The sequence below is a fragment of the Trematosphaeria pertusa genome, assembly GCF_010094035.1.
Source record: "Trematosphaeria pertusa strain CBS 122368 unplaced genomic scaffold BU26scaffold_9, whole genome shotgun sequence".
In the NCBI taxonomy this organism is placed as follows: domain Eukaryota; kingdom Fungi; phylum Ascomycota; class Dothideomycetes; order Pleosporales; family Trematosphaeriaceae; genus Trematosphaeria; species Trematosphaeria pertusa.
Genome location: NW_022987220.1, coordinates 540,379 through 565,755, shown reverse-complemented (window position 1 = coordinate 565,755; position 25,377 = coordinate 540,379). Strand labels below are relative to the sequence as shown.

The following is a 25,377-nucleotide window of genomic DNA, read 5'->3' as shown; positions in this document are numbered from 1 at the left end:
TCGTTTGCAGCCCTCTCCCTTTTTTTTCGCTCAGAGTCTCTTGTTGGTCTGTGTGCGTACGGACTTCGCTCACTTTTACTCTACTCGCCCCATTCCTCACTCTAGCATCTCTGAGCTCTTTCTCTATTCTTCCGGCTCTACTGTCTGGATTGGGTGATCCTCTCATGGGTTGGTGGTGATGGCATCCAACCGGCTTTGCCGGCCAGTTTGATAAGCCATCTCTGTCTTGGGCCAGCTCGCACCGGGCGAGTGTCGGCGCCATTTCAGGTCCCTTCGGCGCAACAACGATGTGTAGTCCTGCTTCGGCTGGACGGATGGGTAATCCACATGCCCAGATTCGGCCTGTGCTGGTTTGGCTCCACTGTGGTCCTCCTGTCTCCGCTATTTTGTCGCTGTGCGACTCGGTGGAACTCCGTTGCGTCGTGAACGGTCAGTTGGAGTCCGGGAGAATCCTCACCCTCCGACCTCTTTTCTTTCTTTTTCATTGACTCAACTGGCGCAGCCGGCTGTTCAAGGAAGGAGCGCCATATTATTGCTACACGTAATTGGGGTTTCACTCAGGACGTTAATGAGGAAGCACGGGCATCGAGCGATGGTCATTTCTATTACGTTGGTGTTATGGTGTTAGCTTGACTAGGTAATCTCTCTCTCTCCAAAATAGGCAGCAGCGCGCAGTGAATCTCTAGTGCCCTATCTTTTAGCGCGACAGGCAAACGCGTTTTTAGTGGGCCCCACTTTACTTCTTCCGCCTTAATGGTGCCTTGCAGTTATTTCTGTAGCTTCACGACCTGCGTGCGAACTACCTGTCCTCAACGCCATCGCAGTCATAAAGCCCAACCATGGCGAAGCGCGCGCGAGAAGAGCGAGATATTGACGGCGCCGACCGTCAGTCCAAGAACGCGAAAGTGGCAGTTGCTGAGAAAGCCGCGGCGGCGCTGGGAGCGGAACGGGGGAGACCGGAGGGTCAAGAAGAAGAACGACGTGAGACCGCGGCGACATCGACGAGCCACACAACCCCAGAGACAGACAGCGCTAGAGAGGATAGCGGAAAGCAGCGAGGCGCCTCTGTCCCGGTTCAAGCGTCGCGCTTGGAGGGTCTCCCAGCGGAGCTCGTGGAGCAGGTCCTCGACTCGGTAAGGCCCTAATCTAGACCCCATACTCAGATTTGAAGACTGACCTCCCCAGCTGGACACGGCTTCAAAAGCCACCCTCATTCATGCCATGGGTCGACAGCCGGGTACCTCCCACGGCTTCTTCTACTTGGGCTCGTTCATGTCCCTGACGATTGGCAAAAACGGCCTTGATGGCGCGATTCTCGACACACTCCCGAACTTCCTTGCTGAGACAAAGCATTTACACTTCTCCGTCGGTCCGTATTCCCGCGCGCAAACAGATCTGAGGCATGTGCTCGCAATGAAGCCTCCCAAAAAGCTGCGACTCTTGACCTTCCAAGACGGCAGCCGACTAGATAAGAATTCCGCGTGGGCCTTGAGGAATGCAGCCCTCAGGTCAGGCCTCCGCCTGCTCCACGTTCCCTCCCGATGGTATACGAGCTATTCCAATTCGCGAAAGCTGTATGAGGATCTCACGATTGAGATTCGCACGAGAGTACCAGCTGCCACCGGCTACATCGACCGAGAGATAGTCATACACCCGGAAGCATGCCCAAACGTATGCTCCGAAATCATCGGATCTGAGCCCGCCGCTGCCGCACTAGCAATAACGTATTCCCCTACGCTCGACGTCCAGTCTGATAACCGACCTCCCCTTCATACCGTACTGCGGTCACTGAAGTGGCGCCGTTCTCCCTGCCTGACCTCGCTCCGCTTGGAATCCGTGGACCTCTGCGGTTGGGATGCCTCGCTCACCTACAACAAGGGCACTGATCGGATCATATTCTCTAGCCTGCGACGGTTGGAGATGAATGAATGCAAGAACGAGGACCAGTTCTTCGACTGGATGTACCAACATTGCAGAATGCAAATGCAGACGCTGGTGTACTCGATGCGAAAGAAGCCAGCCCACCAGCCGTTTCCCCAGCTGTATGCTGAGGAGATAAATGTATTCACTAAGCTAATGCGCTCATTCACGGGGCTGAAGACTCTCTCATGGCACATCCCGCAAAACGCCCACAAGAAGACCCTTCGCGAAGTTCGTCGTGACATCTGCGACGGCACTCTCCTAGGGCGCCATGTTACGTTGAAAGAGCTGGAAATTGTTCTCGGGAGCGAACAGTTGAATGCTGGGGAGAGGCGGGCGGCGAGGTCACATTGCCCGGGGCTGAGGGAACCTGGCCAGGGTTAGATGAAGCAAAGGATCATCTCCGTTCCGTTGTGGGGACTCTGGGGGACGTGTATCAAGAAGTGCGCGGTGCGGTATATACGGCGGCTGTTCGCCTTTTGAATACCGTCCTAGGATAGTATTCTCTTAAAGGCTTCATCATATCAAAGGCACTATCGGAGGCCTCATTCTCGAGATTCAAGAACTTCTTCGCCTTATGAAAGACATGTTCTCATGCACTCATGCAACGGCTCCCAACTGCACTCATTTCCGATCCGCCGCTGTTTCTCTGATGACCTCCTCGTACTTTGGTAGGCTCCCGCTGCTCTCTCCTCCACGTCCCATAACAGCGCCTTCATGAGCCGGCTCGTAAATCGGCACAGTTATCAATGCTCGGATCCCCCCGCGCCGAGTGCTCACGAATAACCCGAAGCCCCACATCATTGCGATTTTCGTTCGTGCGTCCAGCGCGCCGAAATACAGGGTGCATGCGCAAAGCGAAGCGATAGAGGGCGTAGTAGAAGAGAGCGAGGCCGATAAGCACAGTGATACAATGGTTATTATTTTTGCGGCGCGCACGGTCTGGGCTTTTTCCGTGTGCTGTGTGTCGTTGTCTGTGCTTTTGTAAGACTTGTTTCAGCGTCCCCAGTGTCCTAGAAGACTACCCGACATGTTTGGGGATTGGGATATTGTAGGGGGTTAGCAGAGAACTCAGAGCTGCAGAAAAGCGACGGCGACCTCGAGAAGATGAGGTCGATTGACGCCGCCGTAGCGGACAACGCGGAAATGAGACATTCTCTCGCCAACAAGTACTCTCGTTCGCGGGGCAGCCCTTGTGAAAGACCAAACTCTTCACCATGCGTGCGGTGATGTGGCGTATGCGTAGCACAGAGCACGAGTGGCGTAGAGCGCAGAATGATCGGCCCAATCATAGAGTCCCAATTCTTAACTGGCTCGTGACGCCAAGGCGCTACCGTTCGCCGCTGGCTTTCGCACACGGCCCGCACCTCCTCCTCGAACGGCCCGCAATTCATCAGCTCACCATATTCGCTCCCTCGCTCGCTCGCGCACCGCAAATCTTCAGGGCTGAGCCGCATACGAACACTGATTGCCCGTGATGGTCAGACGAAATGCAGCCTCACCGCCCCCAGATGCCACATAATCCGCCAACGCTCAAGTGCACACGTCCTCCATAGGTGCCCGCATTCAGCCCGGCCATCGCAAACGGAATTACCCAGGATGCGGCTGCCTGACTTGAAGAGGCGGCGACGATGTACGAATCGCGTGAGGCATGTGGCGCCCGTATTCAGCTGAAGCGAGAAAGAGGCAACAAGGCAATAAGGCAATCGCGAGATCTCAGGACGATGATTTAATAAGTGCGTTGCGGTCGTCCGCTCTCCAGTCAACCTACCGCCGCTCCTACACCTTTCTTTACTTTTCAGTTCTAACCCCTCTCCGTTTTCGTCATGTGTGAAAGGGAGATTCCTACGTTCAATGCCCCTAATACCGGCCCGCTAAGTGTCAACGATGCCAAAGTACGAAGCGTCGTCTCTCAAACTTCAATTGAGGGAAAGAAGTACCATCCATCGCCTTGCGCGTGGGAGGACCAGCAGCTCTATTTCCTCCTCCCTGACCGCTTCTCGCAAGGCAACGAGAACGGTAGCTTGGATGTCAATGGCAAGCCCATTTCCGGGAGCGTCACAGCCTTCAGCACAGCGGACGATGCGAACGCCTTGGCGGAAGCGCAAGCCTGGCGAGATGCGGGCACCCTCTGGCAGGGCGGCACGCTCAAAGGGATTCAATCGAAGCTAGGTTATCTGAAGCGCATGGGCACGAGTGCCCTCTGGATTGGGCCTATTTTCAAACAATGCTCAAAAGATAAGCACTCCTACCATGGATATGCGGTGCAGGACTTCCTCGATATCGATCCCCACTTTGGCACCCGGGAGGATCTGCGCGACCTGGTGAAGGCTGCACACGAGCAGGGCATCTATGTCATTCTCGATATCATCCTCAATCACAGCGGCGACGTGTTCGCCTACAAGGGCGGCGGCAAACCATGGACTGGCCAGCGCTATGAAGTTGAAGGTTTCCGAGACGCTTTGGGGAATCCGACTCTGCCCTTCCGGCCTATCACGGCCGCAGACGGTGTCAAGAACCCCGAAGACTGTGCGATCTGGCCGGCAGAACTACAGAAGCCAGAATGTTTCACCCGCCAGGGGTCGATCTCGAACTGGGAGTACGACCCCGAGTTTCTCGACGGCGACTTCTTGAGCCTGAAAGACATACACCTCGGCACCGGTGATGTCGACAACTTCAAACCGAGCACTGCGCTTGAGGCACTCTGCGAGGTGTACAAATATTGGATCGCGTACGCAGACCTTGACGGCTATCGCATCGATACCGTGAAGCACATGGGCGATGGTCCGACACGGTACCTCTGCACCACGCTGCACGAATACGCCTGCGCCCTGGGCAAGGAGAACTTCTTCCTCGTGGGCGAAGTAACCGGCGGCCGCGCGTACGACGTCGTCCAAGTCACTGGGCTCGATGCTGCCCTCGGCGTCGGCAATGTCCAGGACAAGCTCTGGAATACCTGTAAGGGGAACACGAATCCGAGCGATTATTTCGATCTCTTCCGGAACGCAACGTTCTTGAAGAAAGGCTCGGATGCTTGGATGCGCAATCGGCTGGTCACCATGATCGACGACCACGATCAGGTTTGGAAGGGCACCAAAGCGCGCTTCTGTTCCGACTCGACGGGACAGAAGCTCGCCGTCGCAGCGCTGGGGCTCAACCTCACCACCCTCGGTATCCCCTGCGTCTACTACGGCACAGAGCAGCAATTCGACGGCCAAGGCGATAGCGACCGCTACATCCGCGAAGCCATGTTCGGCGGCTCGTTCGGCGCCTTTCGCTCCAAAGACCGCCATTTCTTCAACGAGTCCAATCCCGTCTTCCAAGAAGTCGCGAAGGTATGCGCAGTCAGGAAACAAAACCTCGCGCTCCGACGAGGACGTCAATACCTTCGTGAAATCTCTGCGAACGGAAACGGCTTCGGACTGCCGCATAAGCTGAACGGGCGGATGAAGTCGATCATCGCGTGGTCGAGAATCCTAGCCGACCAGGAGATCCTGTGTGCGATCAATACGGATACGGAGAGCAGCACCACGGCGTATGTCACCGTGGATTCGGGAATGCACGCTGTAGGCGACAAGGCGGAGTGCATATATCGGTCTAAAAAGGAAGGGGATGCGCCTGCTGAGACAGCGGAGGTTCTGGGTTTGAATGGCAAGTCCGTCCGTCTGACGGTCCCTCCGGCCGCGTTCGTGATGTACAAGATCTGCCCGTTTGAGCATGGGGGTTGAGACAGATGCAGCATGATGACCTTCTGAGACCTAGCAACTAGGTCCTTATAGTGTGTATGAAAAGCAATGGCACCGCTTTCTTGCAAGGTGGAATTCACTTAGAGCCAGGAAAGATGCTTGGTGGTGGACGGTGTGGGCCCAAAAATTGTAAGATGGTGTATTTGTTTCCTTGCGCCCGAGAACGCTGAAAACCCTCACAATAAACTATTCCAACACGCACATTCTTCCACGCAAAGACGTTTTAACTTGCCGGCCTTGGGCTTTGGGTGATCACGTGAGTATCAGGGCTCCTGGGCGGTAAGCCGGTTCGCTTACAGGCATCCAAGGTGTCACGCACAACAACCTTCATCCGTCCCTTCCACAACAACCCCTTAATCCATCCCTTCAACACCAACATCGACGCATCACAGCAATGGCCCGCATCACGGACCTCCCCAACGAGCTACTCGTTCCTATATTCGAAAACGTGTGGAGAACGTCGCCCGAGTTGGTGCTTGCGCTAGCCCTATCGTGCAAGCGCCTCCACCAGCCAGCCCGGACCGTATACTACTCCCATGTCTGCCTGTCATGGAAGTTGAACAGGAATTCGGCCCTCGCAAAATTCGCCAGTGGGAACGTAGGCAACGAGGCTGTGAAGTCGATAAGACTCTCGCCGCAAAAGGCCCTGCTCAGCGCCTTCAAAGTCGGTATGAAGAACGCGTTTGATCATATTGATGTGCTGTGTGCATGTCTCTCCAGCCTCCAGAACCTGGCCACCTTTTCGATATTCCTGGGAGTCCAGGTGGACAGACGATGCCTGCTCCCGGCGCCTGCACTTTCCCGGATTGTGCGCGCTCTCCCGGAATCTGTCGTCAACTTCGAGTTGGACACCGAAGGCATCGACGGCATCTATGAAAACAAGCCGAAGACGCCCTCGGACGTCCATCTGTGCCACGATATCAGCGAGCTGCTGCCCCGGCTGGAAACCCTTCGACTGCGAGTTTCCTGCATGTGCACCGAGCTCTTCCGCAGCCTGGAACCTGAGGGCACTCACCAACCAGCATCAAACCTCCGCTTAGCCGCCATCAAGCTCGAACTATATTCCGAAAGGGGAGTCGAAATTCCGAACACCGTCGTCAATTGCCAGGCGCAGTGGTCCGGCGAAGCGCACAGACGAGACGATGTGCTGCGCCCAACGAAGTTATTCGATCATCTCCTCCGCCTGCAATCGAAAGGAGCGTTCCCGCACCTCCAGCGCTTCATTCTTCTGTCCTGGTCGACCCAAAAATGCATCTGCATTCGAGACGTCGCGTCGCGAACCACGACGGAGTATCTGTGCATGAGTGGGCGCCTACAGAACAACCACTGGACGCCTGCCGACAAGGGCGAGGACAACTATATGATACGCGTGCTTGGCCGTGGGGATTACTATGGCGGTTCCGAGGAAGTAGCGAAGGCCATTATGCACGAGGTAGCTTGGACGGAGGAGCAGAATGGAGCGAGGCTGCCGCCTTCACGGCAGGTGGTGGCGGCGGAGCATCGGTTGGATACAAGCGTCCTCCAGTCCTACCAGTGGACTTAGGAACACGGGTCGGAGGTTTAACCATCAAATGTGGATAGAAAGGCGGGGAAATTGGACGAGGGAGAAGGGGAGCAGCATGTGATTGTCCAGCGCCAGCCGTGAGGAAAAGATGGGCTGAATTGGATCGTCATTCTTTCCCAGAACATGGAGGAGAGTGGAATAGGTTGGAAAAACGTTACTACAGGATATTGTAGAAAAGGTGCAGGAATTCGTTCGGCCCATGAGTTATCGTGTTGGCGTCATGCAAACTTGCAGTCGAACTCAATTCAATTCACGACTCGGGCAACAATAGTGAAGGACTAGCGCCCACATTTCGTCGCGGCCGTGACGTACTCCACCGGCCTCATTCCTGTTGCTCCTGCCTCAACCCTGCAGGGCTGTTCCAGCAAGCCTTCCTTCACCACGCAGTGAGTGGTCGCCCTATTACCCCACCTCTCCCTTTTGTCTTCGCCTGGGTCTTTCCTTTTTCCTACCACCTTCGTTGAGAGAGCCTCACGCCTGCTCAACCACGCCAAACTCGACATGGGCAGCAGCATGCTGCTGCTTCTGCTCTCGGCCGCTATAGGCCTTGCGGCTTCCGAGTCCAACGTCACGCTCTGGGGCGCTCCGCGCTTCTCCCTCGGCGATACGCTTCCCAACACCGACAGCCACGGCCATGTCTTCTCGGTGGCCGCCAATGTCGCTGATGCTCCGTCGTGCGGTAACACCAGCGGCACTGCCGATGGCCGCTCTATTGCCTATTATCAGGCCTGGAACATCCACACCCGTCCCTGCGACAAGGTGTGGCCGTCGCAAGTCAACACGGCCGGCCTCACGCACCTGACCCTAGCTTTCGCCTCCATCGACCCCAAGACGTACAGGATGCGCTTTCAGCGATCCGCAGACGACGACATATATCGCCAATTTGTGGCTCTCAAGCGCGATGGCCTCGAGACGTGGCTGGGTGTCGGCGGCTGGGAGTTTAGCGATGAGGGGGAGACGCGCACCACGTGGTCCGACATGGCGAGCACCAAAGAGAACCGGAAGGCTTTCATCGACTCAACGCTGGGCTTTCTCGACAAGTACGAGTTCCAGGGTCTCGATGTGGACTGGGAATGGCCGGCCGCCAGCAACCGCGGCGGGCGTCCTGAGGACACGCAGAACCAGGTACCTCAGTCGCTTCGCTCCTCCAGACCTAGGCTAACAATTATAGGTCGCACTGATGAAGGAACTGCGTGCAGCGTTGGGAAGCAAGTACCAGCTCACGTGTGTGCTGCCCCACGATAGCGGATACCTCAAGGGCATTGATATAAAGTCCATCGCCGAGCATGTCGACTGGCTCAACATCCTCACATACGATCTGCACGGCGCATGGGATGCAAAGCAACCGGTTAGTCTATTGTACTCACCATTTAGTCAGCGGTCCACTGACCGTCACTAGGAATTGGGTTCCAAGATTCGCCCGCACACGGACGTGAAGGAGATCGACGAGCACCTGAATATGATATGGGCCAGCGGCGTTCCACCTTCCAAGTTCACGCTCGGTCTCGCCTACTACGGTCGTGGCTACACGGCAGCTTCCTCCGATTGTCTCCACTATGGCTGTGACTTCACCGGGCCTAGCCACAAGGGGAATTGCTCGCAGCAAGACGGCATCTTGAGCAACTGCGAGATCAAGCGAATGATCAAGGAAAAGAATCTGCGGCCCGGCATCATCCTCGATGGCGCCAGTGCAATGCAGGTATTCTGGGATGACCAATGGATCAGCTACGACAACGACGAGACTATCGCCATGAAGAAAGGTCTTGCCAATAACCGCTGCATGGCTGGCACCGCTATCTGGGCCATCGACTACGACTCTTGCGACGGAAGGTAAGTCGCGTAGTCGTTGTCTCTTCTCGCCCTGTCTACTAACATGAAACAGCGGTCATCTTCCGCCTCCTCCCGATGTCTCGTCAGTCCAGCCAAGCGCTCCGACTCAGACCCGCTCAGTTGTGCCTTCATCAGTCTCTTCCGGTGCTTCCTCCAGGGATATCTCTAGCGCGGCCCCTAGTCCCACCAGTGTCGAATCCTCGGCTTCGTCCGGGGAGGATGGCAGCACATCCGCACCGACAGTTAGTCGGCCTGGCTCCTCCGAGGCTTCATCTGACTCGCCTCCGTCTACAACAATGATTGTTCCACCTCCAGTTGGCACGACTCAGCAGCCGAGCGCCACTCCATCATCTAGCGACATTTCCCGGTCCTCCGCTGCCTCCAGCAGCGTTGGTTCATCTCCTGGAAGCATCCGACCTAGCTCATCACCTTCTGTGCCGTCCTCTATTGGTGGGAGCACTTCAAGTGCCTTCTCCCCCAGCTCTGCCGAATCATCCCCTGCTTTGTCTAGTAGCAACTCTGATACTTCTTCCCCTGCTTTGCCTAGCAGCGGGTCTGGCACCTCGGTGGCGATCACGGATACGTCCTCATCCACGGGGATCAGCTCTTTGTCATCGTCGGCGGCTTCGGGGAGTGAGTCGAATCCCTCTGGCAGCTCTAAGTTCGCGCCGTCAAGCAGCCCCGAAAGCTCTTTCCAATCTACAGACGTAAGCTGGATGCCCACTGCGACTCCTTCATCGCTTTCATCGGGACAAGACCAGTCCTCAAGCTTGCCGTCATGGGCGACGTTGTCTTCGGATGCCAGCCTGTCGCTCCCTACTCCGCCGCTGCAATCTTCGGACGGGACGTTGTCATTCCCAACTCCTCCACCGCAATCCTCGGACGCTAGCTTGTCGCTCCCTCAACCGCCATCGCAGTCTTCGGACGCCAGTCTGTCATGGTCTAATACTCCCCCGCTGCATTCGTCAGGCTCAAGCTGGTCCCCCGGTCCTTCCCTGCCGCCGTCTTCAGATGAGAGCGGGTCGCGGCATCCTCCATCAATGACCTCAGGTTTAGACTCTTCCGGTGCGCCAGGAAGCTCAGCCCCACCGCAATCCTCGCGCCCGGCACCAAGCAGTTCCGCGTCAACCACTGCAGCTCCTGTTTCCGGTAGTTGCGCCGTTGCCACGCGTATAAGTGCATCCACTGCCTCGGTGAGCTACCAGTCCGTGCCTGACATCTGGAAGTTCCGTCCGGACTTCACGCTTCAGTGTAACAAGTGGCCGTGCACGTACTGGCTACCAACATTCACGTTATCAACACCGCAAACATTCGTCTTCGCGCCCATTATCGAGACATTCTGCAAGGTCAAGGGAGGCGCGACTTCAACGACTACAAGAGGAATCGAGTCGTGTACGGGTGGAACAATCACCAAAGTCCAAATCACGGACGTCTACGTGAGAGGTGGACACACGGAGACGTTCTTGTCGACCATCGGCCCAGTGGCCATCACCACGAGCGAATTCCGCTTCTACCCGCTTCCCCTCCTCCCATCTGAGTCTCTAATTATGCCCGTGCCACGCATTGTGCCAGAACCTCTCTGGATAACCTTGCCGGCCGAAGTCAACAAATGCGTTGATGAATGGCCTCTGGACCGGCGCTTCTGCGTGTTTCCACATGACCTACCTTTTGTCTGGAACCTCCCGTGGGAATGCTGTTTGCTCGACTGGTGCAGGCCCCTCTTTACCACCTTCCCATTCCCAACCGAGAAGCCGTCTGAGTGTGTCTTTTCATGGTGCGACGACTGGCCTTGGAATAGTATGCGTAGCCCGACACCCACCACGACCGACGGTCCCAAAATCACGCTTCCTCCCGAGTGTACCTTCGACTGGTGCAAGCAGTACAGCACGATACCTGTGCCAGTGCCACCGCCGGAGTGCAGTTACTTCTGGTGCACAGGATGGCCGTTGTGCATGGACAGGGCGTGCCGCGAAAAACCTACCCTTCCCGGCCCATTTCCAACCGCGGTGCCGCAGTGCTCCAAGGACTGTGTAAGAACTGTATGCTGCGCTGAATAGAACGAAACTGACGTGATGCAGGAAAAAAAGTGCCCAGATGGCAGCAAGCCTAGGTTGTTCGGCTGCGGCTGTGGATGGATGGGCCTTCCGTTCCCTTGCCCTGGCCCGGGCGGTGTCGAGATCAGTATTCCGGAATTCGACTCTGGATGTGGCCTCTTTGGTTGCCGTAGTGACGGTGGTGACGGTGGTGGGGTCTGTGCCATTTTTGGCTGCGACGGTAACAAAGCCCATGAGTATCCTCCTGGCGTCAGCTGACATAGCGATAGGCAAATGTGGTGTAATTGGGTGCGATGGGAAGTGCCTCATTCCTGAAGGCTGTGATCCTGGTTGCCCTGACAAAGTAAGTTGGATTTCTCAAGTTGTGTCTCGCGCGCAACTAACGCATTGCAGATATGCGGCGGTCCCAACTGCAAGAACAATGACTGTGGACCGAAACCAGGCGAGCCTTCACCGTGGCCCTCGGATCGACCAAAAAGCTGCCGCCGGGAAGAGTACACAACGGTCACGGAGGCCTTCGTTTCCTGTGCCAAATCCGCCTCTGTCAATAATGGGACAGCAACTACCGCGACAGAGTCCTGTACCACCCTGTTCGCTGCCACGATGTCGGGTTGCCGTCTCAAAGGCATGACGACTACGACATGGCGAAGGTCTACGACTACCGCCAGCTGCCGTACGGAAGACTACACGACAATTACAAACCCCGTCGTTTCTTGCACCAATTTTGTCTCCATCAATGGGACAGCTACTAGAGCTACCGCCGCCTGTACCACCATGTCCCAGGTTACTATGTCAGGCTGCCGTCTCACAGGCACGGCGACTACGACATGGGGCAACTCAACGACGGCAGCCCCGGCTTGTACCTTGGCGCCGCTTTTATTGAACGACGACGAAGGGGATAATGAAGGCATTCCGCCCGCGGTGAACTCCACTACCTCGCGCAATTCCACGACGACAGCCCCAGCTTGTACCTTGGCGCCGCTTTCGTTAGACGACGACGAAGGGGACAATGAAGGCCTTCCGCCAACCAACGGTACGACAAGCTTTTCGAGCATTTCCTTCTCTGGTACGAGAACTCGCGGTCCCTCGACTCTGCCTTCTCAAACCGCCCAGCAGAGTTCCACCTACATAGAACCTGCTCCGAGTCTGATTCAGTATCCGAGGCCTTCAGGACCTCCTCAGAGTTCCACTTACATAGACCCTGCTCCGAGGCTGACTCGGTATCCGAAAGCCTCACAGGTCCCGGAGAGGTCGACTTATATAAGTCCCCCTCCACAGCTGACGTCGTACCCAACTATTACTATTCCCCCTTCCACCACCTCATCGGCTCCTCCGGCACCGACACATTCTGCGAAGAATATCCAGGACGGCGGTAAATGGATCATCAAGTTTCACCAGGTGATTTATCCAAAAACGAAGTTCTCGGCCGTGTTCTGGACGCTTATCGACTCCAACGGTTTCGAGGCAGGCGCAGGCACGAGCTCTCCCATCGAATGCAAAAACAGGCCCCCGCAGGATTCGCTTCCATTCAAGATTACCATGAACGTCGACAAGCAAACGGATATTGGTGCCAATTTCATAATGTTCGTCACGGATGGCCTGGACCTGCCAGACGGGTGCATACCAGCATGGTACACCGAGCAAACTCGAACGGGCGGTAAGAAAGCATGGAAGTGGTGTTGCTCCCAGGATGGATACACAAAGGAAAAATTTGGCTGCGACGACCTGCGAGCCCACGGTAAGCTGTGGCGCTCAATGGAGGACAAGGGTGACGGCAAGGGTTGGGAGCGCTTCTTTGAGTGCTATTTTGAATGGCTGGGCCATGGCCCTGTTCATGGCTTGCCGGGTGGGAATCTTCCGGAGGCTGTGTTGGGGTTTCCACCAGGGGAAGCTTGTGGTCCCGACTAATGGGGCTCTGGAAGAATTTGCATTGGTAGGCTACTTCCCTGAGTGCGAATGGAAGGCGACGACGGAATCTTGATGGGTATTAGAATCTAGTCGCTCCCTTGGTTGACTTATGGGGTAATATCGCTGGCGGATCTAGTAGAGATATGCTTAGCTCGAGTTAGGTACGGGTAACATACATCCAGTCATGTCCACAGACCGTACCCGTTCGTGGGTCTCGTGTAAATACCGTGTTCATGCGATTTTGTTGGTTTTCCTGCGGTTCATTGCGCTCGGGGTGTAAAGAATGCAGAGTCCTTTGCGAGTATCCGCGCCATCACGAAGTTTAATGGAGCAACATGGTCTAGAGAGCAGGACTACATATTTCAAACTTATTTCATTGTGTATAATATTGCTCCTATAGCAGTTCATCTCTCGTTGCTGCAGCAGACTGTAGTCCATTGAGATGATGCACCAGGTCGAAGGGACAAAGCGCCAGATCACTCATGACATGACAGTCCGCTCGATTCGTCTCAAACTCCATCCAGGCCATCCCAAGCCCAAACCCACGGTATGGCATTCAACCACCCCTTCTCCCCCTCCAACCACCCCGTCCCCGTCCCCGTCCCCGCCCTCCATTCCCACCCCGCCCCGGGAAGAAACTCGGCCTCCCCTCCCACCCATTCCGATACCACTTCTCGCCCATCTCAAACCACCGCTCCAACGCCGGCGTAATCTCCACCTCCGCGCTCGCGTCCACGCTGGGCTCCCGTACCCGGCGTATCATAAACAGCTGGCTCTGCGTCATCGGCATAACCGAGTACCCAGCATCCACGCTCTCCTCCACGCTGCGCTTCAAGAACGCGCCAAACTCGTCCTTCGTCGGCATCTCGCTGATCCCCATCGCCTCCAGGAAGCCCGGGAACTCGCTGATCGCCCGGATCTGCCGGATCTGGCGCGCCATCGCCGCGGACGTGCCGGGCGGCGGCGCGCCGTGCGTCGCGAACAGCGCGTCGCGCAGCTGTGCGAGGGACGTGTCGGGCGTACGCGCCGTGCTGCTGAAGAGTTTGAGGAACATCAGCAGCCGGTAGGACGTCCGGCCCGCCTCGAACGTCCTGCTGAGCCGGTAGTCTGACTCGCACCCGGGCTCGAGATATGCGAGCTCGGCGTGCCCGGCGCCCCGCGCGTCCAGCATCCAGACGACGTTGCGCAGGACCGCTTCCTTGATGATGTGGAAGACGAGCGTCTCGGTGAGGCCCGCGTCGGACAGCAGCGCGGCGACGAGCAGGTGCCCGAGGTCGGGGAAGTGTGCTTTTCCGCGCGGGCCCGCGAGGAAGCGCACCACGGTGCGGTTCGCGGAGGTGATGAGCACGGGGTCTTCGGTCGCCAGGCAGAGGAGTAGGTGGAACAGCGCGAAGTACGAGTCTACGGCTTTTTCGGAGGCGTGCGTGAGCGTGCTGCGCGCGTCTGCCGCGTGGGCGTTGGAGGGACGGTCTGCGTCCGCGGAGAATTGCACCACGATGGTGGTCATGAAGTGGAACAGCACGTCGACCGGCTGGCTGCCCTCGAGCCGCGCTGCGGCGTGCAGCTTCTCCAGGCTTAGTGCTGCGTCGCGCCGCACGGCGTTCCAGTGCCGCTGGGAGAGGGGGAGTGGCAGCCAGTGCGTGAAGGGGACGCCTTGGATGGACTTGCGCACGCGGAACTGGGTGAAGGCTGAGGCTGAGAGGAGGTCGAATTCCGAGCGGAAGACGGCGCGCTTGCCCCCGCTGCTGCTGTGGAGGCTGATGCCGATACCGAGGTTGGTGGCTAGGAAGGACTTCTTGAGCACGAAGCATTGCAGTTCGCGGATGCGGATGAAGTCGTAGGAGTGCAGCATGTGTGCGATGGTGGGGAGGGCGGAGGAGAGGGAGAGGATGTCGGAGGTGGGGAGGTGAGAGAGTAGGAGCAGGATTACTTCGTCCGGGAGGTCGAAGAGCTTCGAGGTAGTCGTGGTGCGCGAGAGCTGCTGGGACGTAGCGACGGACTTCTTCTTCTCCTCCGGCGGCGGCGGCTGCGGAGTCCACGAAGCGCCGAAGCCGCACGTGCTGCAGTAATGCTGATGCCGGGCGCGTCGATAATCCTCATGGGCGCGGCTCTCAGCCCGGTAAGTCGAAAGCTCGACCACACCCCCATAGTCCTGCTCTATCACCTCGCTCGAGAAGAAGCTCAGCAGCTGGATGACGATGCCCTTGAGCGTGTACGCCGGCGTCCAACCCTCGGCCGTGTTGAGCATCGACGCGCAGATGTAGTTATTGAAAACGTTGGGGTGGTCGACGGCGCTCTGGATGGTGACGCTGGGCGCGCGCAGCGGATAGTTGTCCGGGAACGTGATGGTCAGGTGCAGCGGCTGCTCATGCTCGCTGGGCGTGAGGATTAGGCATGTTGTGGTGATGTCCGTTGGGTTGATGTGGAGGTGCACGTTTGGGTAGGGGTCTTGCTGGATCTCGGCGATGTCGTGGAGAAGACGGCGGTGGAGGCCGGCTGGTGTCGACGTCGTCATAGTTGCGCCTGCAGATGCGGATGCGTGGCGGACGGGAGTGAGAGAAGGATGGATTGACGATCGGAGAACTAGTATTTCTGCCCAGTCAGCGATGACTCCGAGTTCAAAAGTTGAGGAGGCGATGGAGGGTTTTATGCAGAGGAGCGGAGTTGTCAGGTTGTCAGGTGGTTTTGCAAAGGGCGCCCGTGCGCAGGTGGTGAAGAGAGTGAAGCGGGAAGGCGGCGAAATCGGTTGCCTATTCGGGCAAGTGGTGAGGCTGAAGCGCCCTTGCCAGTCTCAGCCACAACTGGGCTCTCGAGCCAAGGGCGGACCGCTATTTCCATTCCGCCTAATTCTCTTCCATCCCGACACGGAACTTCTTGTTGCCCTTTTCTGATGCGTTACCAGGCGAGGGGCCAAACCTTGGAAGTTATCCAGACTCACCGTTCTCAGAGATACGCTGGATTTGGGGTATTGCATCATGCGCCAAGGCGCCAGCGGGCCTGGTCGGATCACGTGGCCCAGCCCCCATACCCAGGGTCATATAGCGCGCCTTCTGCTACTTTTAGTGAATAAAGCTCCTTTTCTCCCTTTCATAAGGATATGAGTTTGCACCTTTTCAAACGCGGGGGAAAGCCATTTCCGTAAGCGGCATAGCGCCGCCCTATTACCCGCCTCCGCCGTGGCTGGGGCTCTCGAACTCAGTCACGACATCTCTTCTCCACGGCTCCCCCCCGCCCAAGCCTAAGCACCGTTTCTCTTTCGCATACTGAGCCGCATTGTGCTATGGTTGCTCGACCTTGGCTACACTCTCCTTCGCTTCGTCGAAAAGGCCTTCTGCCCTGGAAGTTTCAGCCCGACATTGTCTGCGACGCCCGCTTTCCATTTGGTCTCCCACTAAAGCGTGTCTTTTCTTATTCCGCGTCTTTCGTAGATCAGACTTGCTGAGCGGAAATGGAGCTCCGATCCCCGGGGTCCATTAAACGCACCGAGAAGGCCGCTGGTGGACGGGATGCGGCAGGGCAGGAGCCCATGAAGCCCCGCCAGCCCTTGACGGCAGATGGTGCTCTAGCGGACACGGCCAATGATAATCACCAGGCAAGTTCAAGTCCTTGCGGCCAGCATACGGATCCTTACGGGGTCAGATCAACGGTTTAGGACATCTTGCTCGGATTGACGAGCATGAGCTCCAAAGGAAGCGGAAAGCGATGCAGTTGCAACTCCGTGACTTACGGATGGCGATTGGGGCATCTCGCTGGCCCAAGGTGGAACAGACGAAGGATGCGCCATCCTGGGGCGCCTTCTACCCTGGAAAAGTTCTGGTTGGACGGCACCGTGGTCAACCCGTCTGGGCTTTTCTGATCAAGGCCACGGAAAGAGGCGAAACAAAAGTCTGCTACTGTAGCGATGACGGCCTGACACTGACATCCTCGGCGCCAGGCTCGGTCTTATCCTGGAACATCTCCTTCAAGCCGTGGTGCGTCCTCATCGTGGAGCCAAGTGTTGATCCTGTTGGCTGCGTGGGTGCGTGGTCAGACCGCGCAAAGACGGTAATAAAACTTGCTCTGCTTGATGCAGGGCATTATGATGGCTCTTCGACCCGATATGACAAAAATTTTACCACCCTCTTGAATATTATACGTCGGAATCCCATGTCCATGGAAGATTCAGCGAAGGCTCCAAGCACTGACGCGACTCCGGGAAAGGAACGACCCCAGTCAGCCCCGTCCGAGCGACACCAACCCTCTCCTGTGTCCGGCGTCCGAGACCATGCAGCTGCGTCCACCCCGCCTCTGGCCGCTGTGGACTCCGAGGACACCCAACCAGCCACATCAGCGGAGCATGGCGGCGCAACAGAAGCACATTTTGCCAATGTAGCGAGTGACTGCATCGCAAAACTCAAGACCGTTATCCCGTCGCGCTTCTGGTTCAAGGTCTACGCGTCGGAAGACCACAAAGGAATTGACGCCGATCCCTTCACAGGCGGTAAAGTGCTTCTCGGACGTACTAACGTTTGCTCGCCAAAACTACCCGTATGGGCGTCTTTCACAACAGGCATATGCATGGTATACTACTTGGATGATCAAAAGCGAGCCCGACAACATCCGGACGGCCTCGATGGCCCGATCAATTTCGAACCTATCTTCCATCTTCTAACGGACGAAGACCATACAGTACTAGCCAGGCGCCACCGGGCCGCGATGATCAGTGTCCTAGTTCGTCTCGCGCTGGTAGACGCTGGATGGCTCACCGTTCCTGCTGCGAAACTCGATGGGCCAATCTCACTAAGCTTGGTATTGGATGTGGTCCAGAAGAATTTGGCAAATGGAGGATTGCAACGATTGGAAGCCGCAGAGGGGGAGACCGCGCTACAACCTCAAACCAGGGAACCTCCATCGGCTACTCAGACGTCAACGCTTGATGCCCACCGGCCGGAAGGAGCCGCTCAACCGGACCCCGGAGCTCCCGCGGCTACAGGCCCTACTTCACTAGGTGGTGCGGGCTCCCATGCTCCTGGTGGCGGAGTCAACCATAATGCTACAGGGTCTCGATCGAACGAAGTCATCAATATGCGCATTAGGAGTCTTTCTCCTGACCCATCAGCATCAGCACCGAGCTTCGGGACTCCTCATGCTTCAGGGATAGCACAAGGTCAAAAACAGACTCCAGAACGTGTGAACGAAGAAGAGCACCCAGTTCTTCGTTCTTCTCCTGACCGGAGCATCCGGCGAAAGAGTCCTTCGGTCATGCTTCCATCAAAACGACCTCACGATACCGCACCATCCGAGGAAAAAGATAGCTCACCGTCCGATCACAGAAGCAAGAGAAATTGCTCGGTTCTTCAAGAGACCGAAGGCAGCGCAACGACAAGCCCCACGAAGAGCACGGGTACTGAAGCCGCTGGCAGTAAATCCTCCGAGCGCCATTCGACCATCGAGCCGCGTGACAAGAGAAAAGAAGCCGGCGAGAAATTCAGACAGCAAAACAAGCGGCTCATAGCAGACGTGAAGACCCTCACAAAAGTAAAAGATGACCTCGAGAGCCAACTACTAGATACGGCAACCGAGCTCGACAACGCTGAAATTGAGAACTTCGAGCTAAAAATGCAACTTCAAAGCGCCAACAAAGAGAGTCAAGATCTGAGGAAGAGCTTAAGCGAGCTTGAGACGAAGCATAATGTGCTTAATGTACGGCTTATCAAAGCAGAGGCGGAGAAGCAGATGCAGAAGGTAAGATGCCTAGACACCGCACATCCGTCAACCACACCGCCCTAGATATCCAAGATCAAAAGCGCTAATGAAAATTACACAGGCCGAAATCGACGAGCTCAACGCCAAACTCGAACGCCGTAAAGAGCTTTCCTCCATGTCCCTCGATCTGCAAAGCAATCTGAGAAAGATGCACCGGGACTTAGAGGCCAGCGGTCTCGCCTACGCGGTGAAGTGCCTGGAAGTCGACTTGATAGAGAAGGGCGAGACTGAAGAGGCGGCCAAGGAGCGCTCGAGGCGCGACTGTGATAAGATATTCGAAGAGGACGATGGAGGCAGTGTAGATCTTGATTTAGTATATGGCGATTGAATAATGTCTTCGGCCACGAGCAAGGTGGAGGAAGGTTCACGGTACCAACGATGTGGGAAGCTTACTCGGCTGTAGGTGTAATGGAGTACGACGCTAGTAGAGCTTAGGCTCGAAAGGCACGTTATTTCGGCTCTGTTGGGTACTACCCCTTATTAATATCATGGTTGGATAAGAGAAGCAAGAAGCGTTGCATGCATGGAGCCACTTTCCCTACCGTGGCGCGCACACACCTAGCATTGCGACCCTTATACCACGACGAGATATCGAAATTCTGCCTTTCCTTTCCAAACGTCGTGGAACGTGTCGGTCCGCCACCGTTAAAACACAGTGGTAACAGGTTGGAAACAGCCTGTGGCACTGTACGGGACCATCTTGATTCGACATTACGATCTTTCACTAAAATTATTATCTCTTTCACCTTCTCGGGCACCGGACGCTAGTCATGCACGTTCCAAGGACTCCTGACTAAACAATGTTCGAGTCACCTCGGCGGCGAAATCTTCTACCGTGAAAGCGATCCTCGGAAGTGCGCCCTTTCGACTACATAATGCTCACATCCTAAGACCATCATCGTATCCAGTTCCTCGCAACCAGTCCTACATCGAGAAGGCACTACTTACAAGAACCCCACCCACGCGCGACCGCTCCAGAGATACCCCCCGCACAACCTTAGTCCCAGTCCCAAACCTCAACACCACAGTTCAAGATGGGCAAGAAAGGCAAGAAGAGCCACGTTTTCGCACCTAAGAAGACCAAGTCGAAGAACGTCCCCGCTTCTAAGAGCGCGCCGGGGCCGTCGCCGTTGATGAGCATCGAGGATATCAAAGCGATGATCGAGGACCCGCAGGTGTTGATGACGGCAAGTATTGACACTATCGCGGAGGCCCGCGCCACACTCCTTCCTATTGGCGACTCTGCTTCGGGCTCTCAGCTGGCGGAAAGCAACCTCGAGCAGGTGTTGGAAGTTCCCGACAATGTGTCCGAAAAGGTCCCCCTGGACGAGGCTGGTAACGAGGGAGCTATGACGCCGGCGATCTCTGGGAAAGTGGTAGTGCAGAAGATGACAGAGGCACGGTCACACGACACGGGAGAGCCCTCAGCAGCGGAACAAATAGCTGCCGTTATGGGCCTCTCTTCTATTACGTCTACGAATTCACCATCCCGAAGCCAGGAGACGTTCCTTCATCTCAAAAATAACAAGGATCCAGTCGGCAATGCCCAAGAGTCCGAATCGATGCAACCTCCATCTCTGCAGCCGAACGAACAGGGCATCGGCAGCGCCAAAGATCAAGCAGAAGGGAACACCGCAAATAGCCCCAAGCTCTGGCAAGGCGTCTCCAGCGAGAACCATCTTGGTTTCAAGTTTGACTTCAGAGCGCCTCTTCCTTCGCGGCGTGTCAAAATGGCTCGGGGCCGTTCCCGAGGCTGGAGCACCTGCATAGAAGATCGGACCAAATCCCTGTTGACAAACAACTCCGCGCATCTGTTCGAGCGGGGAGATGGGCTCGATGCGGTATCCGCAATGCCGTCACCATCGCTGCCGACTCCCGAAACTGGATCCTTGCCCAATAGCCGAGTCGAACACCAGGTTGAGCCGAACGACGCTTCGCCGAATGCTGAAGAATCATCCACTGGCGAGGAGGCAATAGGCACTCTCCCATCACCTGCTTTGACGGATGAGCCACTACACACGCTTGATCCGCCAATGAGCAAGGCCCCCTTGAGCTATTGCACCTACACTGCTCCCGCCCCGAGTCCGGTCACCCCTTCGCCCAAGAAGCAGCTCGTTGGCTGTGAAACCCCGGTACCACCGCCGAAGCCTGCCGAGAACGCTCGTCTCGACGACCACAGCACTTCTTCGCCCTTGAAGCCGACCGCTTTGAAGAAGGAAGTCCAGCCAGACGCTCGAGCGACCACATCACTCTTAAGGCCAAGCCGCGATACCAATATGGCAACCACGCCTCGAGCACGCATCACAGCGACACCCAAGTTCCCCGCAAAGTCCGTTCTGAAACCCACGGCCGATGCCAAAGATGCTACAAAGTACTCGAAGCTAACTATGGAGACTCCGTTGAAAGATAGCGGAAATCGGCCTCCTATGCCATCCTCCAACCCGCAGCGTGGACTACCATCGTTCGCTCGGCCTACCGCAGCATCGGCGAGTCGGAAGGAGAACATAAAGCCCACGCCTGCCTACAACGCGCATGGCAGCCTGAACTCTAGCCCGCATACTACTCGCAAGCCGTCCTTAAATGGCATATTCAACAAGAAGCCCACCGCGAAGTGGTCGATACCAGCGCCCAAACCCCCGGCCCCGCCGCATACCCCAGACACAGCCATGAAGAACACTAGCGGTGAGACAGCTATTAAGCCTGATCCCAACCCGACGCGACCAATAAACAACGTCGTCTCCGCCGACGGAAGCTCGCAGAAGCTGACCACCCGCACGTCGACATCAACGAAGATGGCCTCGCTGGCAGACATGCTACCCACTCCATCCCCCTCCCGGACCCCCACACCCTCCCAGGCATCCCCATCCCCAAAGACCAAAGCCCTCCAAGCCATCAGCTTTGAGATGGACACCACGCTGCTCGGCACGACTTCTTTCAGCGCCTTCATCGCGAACGTAACCCCGAGCAGCGAGGACAAAGTCACTCGGGCCGCGGCTGCAAAAGCGTTTATGCTCTGCGTCGCGCGGGAATGCGCTCTGAAGAAGGACGATACTGAGTCGTCGAACCAGAGCACGGACCAGCATATCGATGCGGCTATGGCGGAGCGCTGGCTCGATCCTGTTGTGAGGCGGCGGGCGAAGCTAGGGGCGGTCTCTCTTGCGGAGTTTGAGGAGAGTTTGCGGTTTAGCCGTGGGGAAGTGGCGTATGGAGATCTGTGGGAGGCTTGGAAGATGGCGGCTGCCCGGAAGGAAGAGTTGAAGCGGCCTGCGGTTGAGGTGGGCGCTACTGGGCCTGTGAAGCGTTAGTTGCTTGAGGGTCACTACTTATGGGCGACCACCGTGTTTGTTTATTCGTCGTTCCTAGAGTTAAACGGGGTACGTTATAGACGCCCAAGATGCTGAGGGTCTTTCTGAAGGGAGGCTTTCCAATGATGTATTTGATGGAGCAACGGAAACGAACAATATATGACTACATCCCTGAGGCATAGAAGTTTCGATTTACGGTCACTATAGCAGGTCTACTCAGATGCAGGTAGACTAGCACACCACACGCGAAGCCTTCCATAGGTTAACAAATCTGAATATCCAACGTTCTTGGAGTAATTTACCTCGCACTCCCCACCCGACCAAGCTCTTCACGTCTTCATCACAGTGATCGTGTGCACATACTTCACCTTCCCATCAATCACCCTAATCTCATGCGTATCCGGCAAGTTCCCCAAGCTATCAAACGAACACATGACTTCCACACTTCCGACCGACTCATCAATGACGTATCTAACAAAGCTAGTCAGCGACTCCATAGGGTGTGAAGATGCGAAAAAGAATGTACCGTCTCATCCCGTTGTTCTTAGCGCTGCCACCGTGGGGCAATGCCTTCCCGCAGGGGTTGGTGTACTGGCTCCCTTCCACCCTCTCACACTCCGTGCCCCAAGGAATACTATCGGCGGCTTTTGCGTCGGTCCACATGTCGAGGTACGCATCGCCGACTTTCTTCAGTAGCTCGCGGGAGGGGCGCGAGGCGGTGGCGTTGATGGTGCTCCAGTCCTCTTTCTGGATATATCCGAGTGTTTTCTTCGCGTCGAAGAACAGATCTCCGGTTGTGGCAGCGATAGTATCGATCATGCTGATAGTCGAAGTGTCGTTGTCGGCGTGTCGGAGCTGCGTTCCCACAACGTACGGCTTGCTGCCAGCGCTGCTGATCCACATGGTGTAGCTTGCGCATTCCAGGGGATCGGCGGTGGAGCGGCTGAGGTCCATCTTGTAGGCGGTTGCAAGCACGCCTTTGGAAATGTCGGAGACTTTGTTGTTTTGGCGGTAGGTGAAGTTGGAGGTTGAGAGCTTGAGGTCGGTGTATTTGCCGGCGGTTTGCGCGGCGATGTAGGACTGTGCGGCGGAGAGGAGACCTTCGCGGGTGCAGTCTGCGGCCATGGCCGGAGCGGTAATTGCCACGATTGTGGCTGCAGCCCTGAGAACCGTAGTCTGTAGCATCGTGTTTCGGGTGTGATGATGACTAGGAAAGAGACGTGCGCGGATTTCGCAGATCTCGAGCTGTTCGATCTACGAGGTGGTCGTGCATTATAAAGATGCAAATACCAGGTTACCGATCCACCGACTAACATTTGCCGATCCGTCTTTACGCCATTGTGAGATCCGGAGATAGTGCTGGGGTAGTTTGCGGGGCTCGCTCCACCGGTAAAATGATCGACCATGAAGCGCAGATTAATTGATGCTTATAATTGGGAAGCTTTTAAGCGCATCAATATAGACAAACCACTGTCAATCAACTTAAGCAGAAACTCGGGAGAAAAGAATATCATTGGGCGAGGAGAGGAATGACTTACTGCCTAGCTACATATACTCTATTTCGACTCCAGCGACGGCAACTGCAACCTCTTTCACCTATCGTGGGCCGGCCCCAACTGCTGGCGTGGCGCGCGGGCTCGCCAATGGCTTGGCCGATCCCAGAGTTCCCGTATGCATTGGAGCTCGCCCTCCGCCCCGGTAAGCACAAAACTGGAATCCCTCTCCTCGTATTTCTTCTTTAACCTCGTAGCGACGCGGGCTACATGGCCAACAAGTACCAAGGGCGGTTCAGCGTGAAATCCCAGCCACCCAGAGCCCCAAGCTAAGACTCGATCGCAGTTGCGCAATGGAAGGTCTGAAGACCAGCGATGCGGTTGTAGCTGAATATCCTGGGTAAGCAGCACGGTGAACCAGTGCATAACGGTGAGATCGCGGTCGTTGGAGAAAGCCAGGCTGTGGTGAATGAGGTGCCAATCAATATCTCCGTTAGCGGGTATCTGTGCGTTGACTGTCCACCAAAGGCGGGCAACATCGTCGCTGATATGCAGTCCGTGGTCCCACCCCACGAACAAGAGCATCTTGATCGCAAGACGAACCAAAGGCAGTAAAGAAAGCGGGAGAGCTTGGTGAAGGGCTCGAAGGAGAATGGGAATACGGGGCCACATGACGCTCAAATCCGTGTCTTCAATGGCGCGCTCAAGCGCTATGGCTATGAGCTCGGCTGTGATGTTTTCGTAAAAGTTTTGAGGCGATTGTTCCGGCCAGTGGATGAGGTACATGGCTTTCCAGATGGCCTGAGTAAGTCGGACGAGTCCATTGATATCCTCCGAGCATAAAGATTCCCAAGAGCCGAGGAAGGCAATCCCGTTGACCAAGAACTCAACTCTGGGGCGTGGCTCGATTGGAGTTTCGTGATGACGATACAACTCGTGTCGGCACGTAGGACATGTGCTGCGCGCTTCAGCGTCTGTCCATCTCCTGATGCAGTGAATGCAGGCGTAGTGGCTGCAAGGCAGCCGGATGGGAAAGCGATCGCTGAGATGATAGTCGTCGTAACAGATGGGACACTGTTTGTCAGGTTCCACCAGCGTTCTCAAGAATTCCTCCTTGGAGAAGAGTCCGGTATTGTTGGGGTCCGCCATAGGGATTCCTGGATAGGTGTCGTGAGGAAAACTACCTGCGCTCTCGCTGCCTCTTAAATAAGCCAAACAGGTGCCATGTTTCGTTCTAGCGAGACATCGCAAAGAGGTGTACAAACCGTGGCTACAACTGCCAACAAATTGGACGTGGTTCGGTACTGCAACTGTAGAACGCTAACACTGGTCTGGCTCTGGTAGCGAGAAAGCGCACAAGGCGTCGTGAAGACACCGTCTCACTCACCGAGACCTGCGCTTAATTCGGAAGTACGCAATGAGTTGTTTCAGCAGAGAAACTGTCCCAGCCTTACGTGAATGTTTGATCGCATGCTGGTGAAGCCGATGCAAGGTGACGCGTGGGTTGCGCCTCAACAAAAGAAATCAGGGAGTGCCGAGAGAGAGACGCATTGTGTGGACGAAACTCTATCCCGATTGAAGTTTAGATGGTGCCTGACGATGAGGGAGGGAAGATGAGGACGAGGGCTGAGACGAACTGGAAATTCCAGGGTATTTAGACCACGCTAGTCCCAATACGAACTAGCTCGGATCGACGCAATCCACCCGCCCAGGCGCCTCCTGTCTCTCCTCTCGTCCTTCCGATTATCATCCACCATTAAGCATACTTTGATCACTCGCAGTTCCTGAACGCAAGTGAAATTGATTTTGTTA

At 56.1% G+C, this 25,377-nt stretch overlaps 9 protein-coding genes across 9 annotated transcripts; 6 read left to right on the top strand and 3 right to left on the bottom strand.

Moving 5' to 3' along the window:
• The first annotated feature begins 551 nt into the window (after positions 1 to 551).
• On the top strand, positions 552 to 2,330 carry BU26DRAFT_343901 (uncharacterized protein). Its single transcript, XM_033822356.1, has 2 exons — positions 552 to 1,133; positions 1,186 to 2,330. The coding sequence occupies exons 1-2, from the start codon at positions 840 to 842 to the stop codon at positions 2,302 to 2,304; spliced, it is 1,413 nt and encodes a 470-aa protein (XP_033682224.1). The 5' UTR covers positions 552 to 839; the 3' UTR covers positions 2,305 to 2,330.
• A 1,242-nt stretch (positions 2,331 to 3,572) lies between these two features.
• BU26DRAFT_343893 (glycoside hydrolase family 13 protein) lies at positions 3,573 to 5,948 on the top strand. Its single transcript, XM_033822355.1, has one exon. It carries the CDS (start codon positions 3,747 to 3,749, stop codon positions 5,646 to 5,648), a length of 1,902 nt encoding a protein of 633 aa, XP_033682223.1. The 5' UTR covers positions 3,573 to 3,746; the 3' UTR covers positions 5,649 to 5,948.
• On the top strand, positions 5,829 to 7,221 carry BU26DRAFT_343889 (uncharacterized protein). Its single transcript, XM_033822354.1, has 2 exons — positions 5,829 to 5,922; positions 5,975 to 7,221. Exon 2 carries the CDS (start codon positions 6,061 to 6,063, stop codon positions 7,207 to 7,209), a length of 1,149 nt encoding a protein of 382 aa, XP_033682222.1. The 5' UTR covers positions 5,829 to 5,922; positions 5,975 to 6,060; the 3' UTR covers positions 7,210 to 7,221.
• A 774-nt stretch (positions 7,222 to 7,995) lies between these two features.
• On the top strand, positions 7,996 to 9,046 carry BU26DRAFT_392894 (glycoside hydrolase family 18 protein; the record flags this gene model as incomplete). The annotated part of the gene is made up of 3 exons (XM_033822717.1): positions 7,996 to 8,355; positions 8,402 to 8,578; positions 8,630 to 9,046. Coding segments are annotated over 3 exons (954 nt in total), but the record flags the coding sequence as incomplete, so codon positions are not given.
• A 4,532-nt stretch (positions 9,047 to 13,578) lies between these two features.
• Positions 13,579 to 16,060, bottom strand: BU26DRAFT_552036 (uncharacterized protein; the record flags this gene model as incomplete). Its single annotated transcript, XM_033832134.1, has 2 exons — positions 13,579 to 15,803; positions 15,961 to 16,060. 2 exons carry the CDS (start codon positions 16,058 to 16,060, stop codon positions 13,579 to 13,581), a joined length of 2,325 nt encoding a protein of 774 aa, XP_033682220.1.
• Positions 16,061 to 16,142: 82 nt separating this feature from the next.
• Positions 16,143 to 19,268, top strand: BU26DRAFT_520460 (uncharacterized protein). The gene is made up of 3 exons (XM_033829294.1): positions 16,143 to 16,614; positions 16,662 to 18,746; positions 18,829 to 19,268. The coding sequence occupies exons 1-3, from the start codon at positions 16,471 to 16,473 to the stop codon at positions 19,093 to 19,095; spliced, it is 2,496 nt and encodes an 831-aa protein (XP_033682219.1). The 5' UTR covers positions 16,143 to 16,470; the 3' UTR covers positions 19,096 to 19,268.
• Positions 19,269 to 19,801: 533 nt separating this feature from the next.
• On the top strand, positions 19,802 to 22,072 carry BU26DRAFT_566199 (uncharacterized protein; the record flags this gene model as incomplete). The annotated part of the gene is made up of 1 exon (XM_033833483.1): positions 19,802 to 22,072. One exon carries the CDS (start codon positions 19,802 to 19,804, stop codon positions 22,070 to 22,072), a length of 2,271 nt encoding a protein of 756 aa, XP_033682218.1.
• A 329-nt stretch (positions 22,073 to 22,401) lies between these two features.
• BU26DRAFT_430364 (uncharacterized protein) lies at positions 22,402 to 23,197 on the bottom strand (the record flags this gene model as incomplete). The annotated part of the gene is made up of 2 exons (XM_033823876.1): positions 22,402 to 22,543; positions 22,599 to 23,197. The coding sequence occupies 2 exons, from the start codon at positions 23,195 to 23,197 to the stop codon at positions 22,402 to 22,404; spliced, it is 741 nt and encodes a 246-aa protein (XP_033682217.1).
• Positions 23,198 to 23,426: 229 nt separating this feature from the next.
• Positions 23,427 to 24,868, bottom strand: BU26DRAFT_343853 (uncharacterized protein). Its single transcript, XM_033822353.1, has 2 exons — positions 23,611 to 24,868; positions 23,427 to 23,542 (listed from the first exon to the last, which is right to left on the bottom strand). Exon 1 carries the CDS (start codon positions 24,712 to 24,714, stop codon positions 23,665 to 23,667), a length of 1,050 nt encoding a protein of 349 aa, XP_033682216.1. The 5' UTR covers positions 24,715 to 24,868; the 3' UTR covers positions 23,427 to 23,542; positions 23,611 to 23,664.
• Positions 24,869 to 25,377: the final 509 nt, after the last annotated feature.

Bases quoted from the DNA above. Each gene is read 5' to 3' on its own strand.
- BU26DRAFT_343853 (XM_033822353.1), bottom strand. From the start codon at position 24,714: ATGGCGGACCCCAACAATACCGGACTCTTCTCCAAGGAGGAATTCTTG.
- BU26DRAFT_520460 (XM_033829294.1), top strand. From the start codon at position 16,471: ATGGAGCTCCGATCCCCGGGGTCCATTAAACGCACCGAGAAGGCCGCT. The intron at 16,615-16,661 runs GCAAGTTCAAGT...TTACGGGGTCAG, and splicing joins CGGCCAATGATAATCACCAG to ATCAACGGTTTAGGACATCT. The intron at 18,747-18,828 runs GTAAGATGCCTA...AAAATTACACAG, and splicing joins CGGAGAAGCAGATGCAGAAG to GCCGAAATCGACGAGCTCAA.
- BU26DRAFT_343893 (XM_033822355.1), top strand. From the start codon at position 3,747: ATGTGTGAAAGGGAGATTCCTACGTTCAATGCCCCTAATACCGGCCCG.
- BU26DRAFT_343889 (XM_033822354.1), top strand. From the start codon at position 6,061: ATGGCCCGCATCACGGACCTCCCCAACGAGCTACTCGTTCCTATATTC.
- BU26DRAFT_343901 (XM_033822356.1), top strand. From the start codon at position 840: ATGGCGAAGCGCGCGCGAGAAGAGCGAGATATTGACGGCGCCGACCGT. The intron at 1,134-1,185 runs GTAAGGCCCTAA...TGACCTCCCCAG, and splicing joins TGGAGCAGGTCCTCGACTCG to CTGGACACGGCTTCAAAAGC.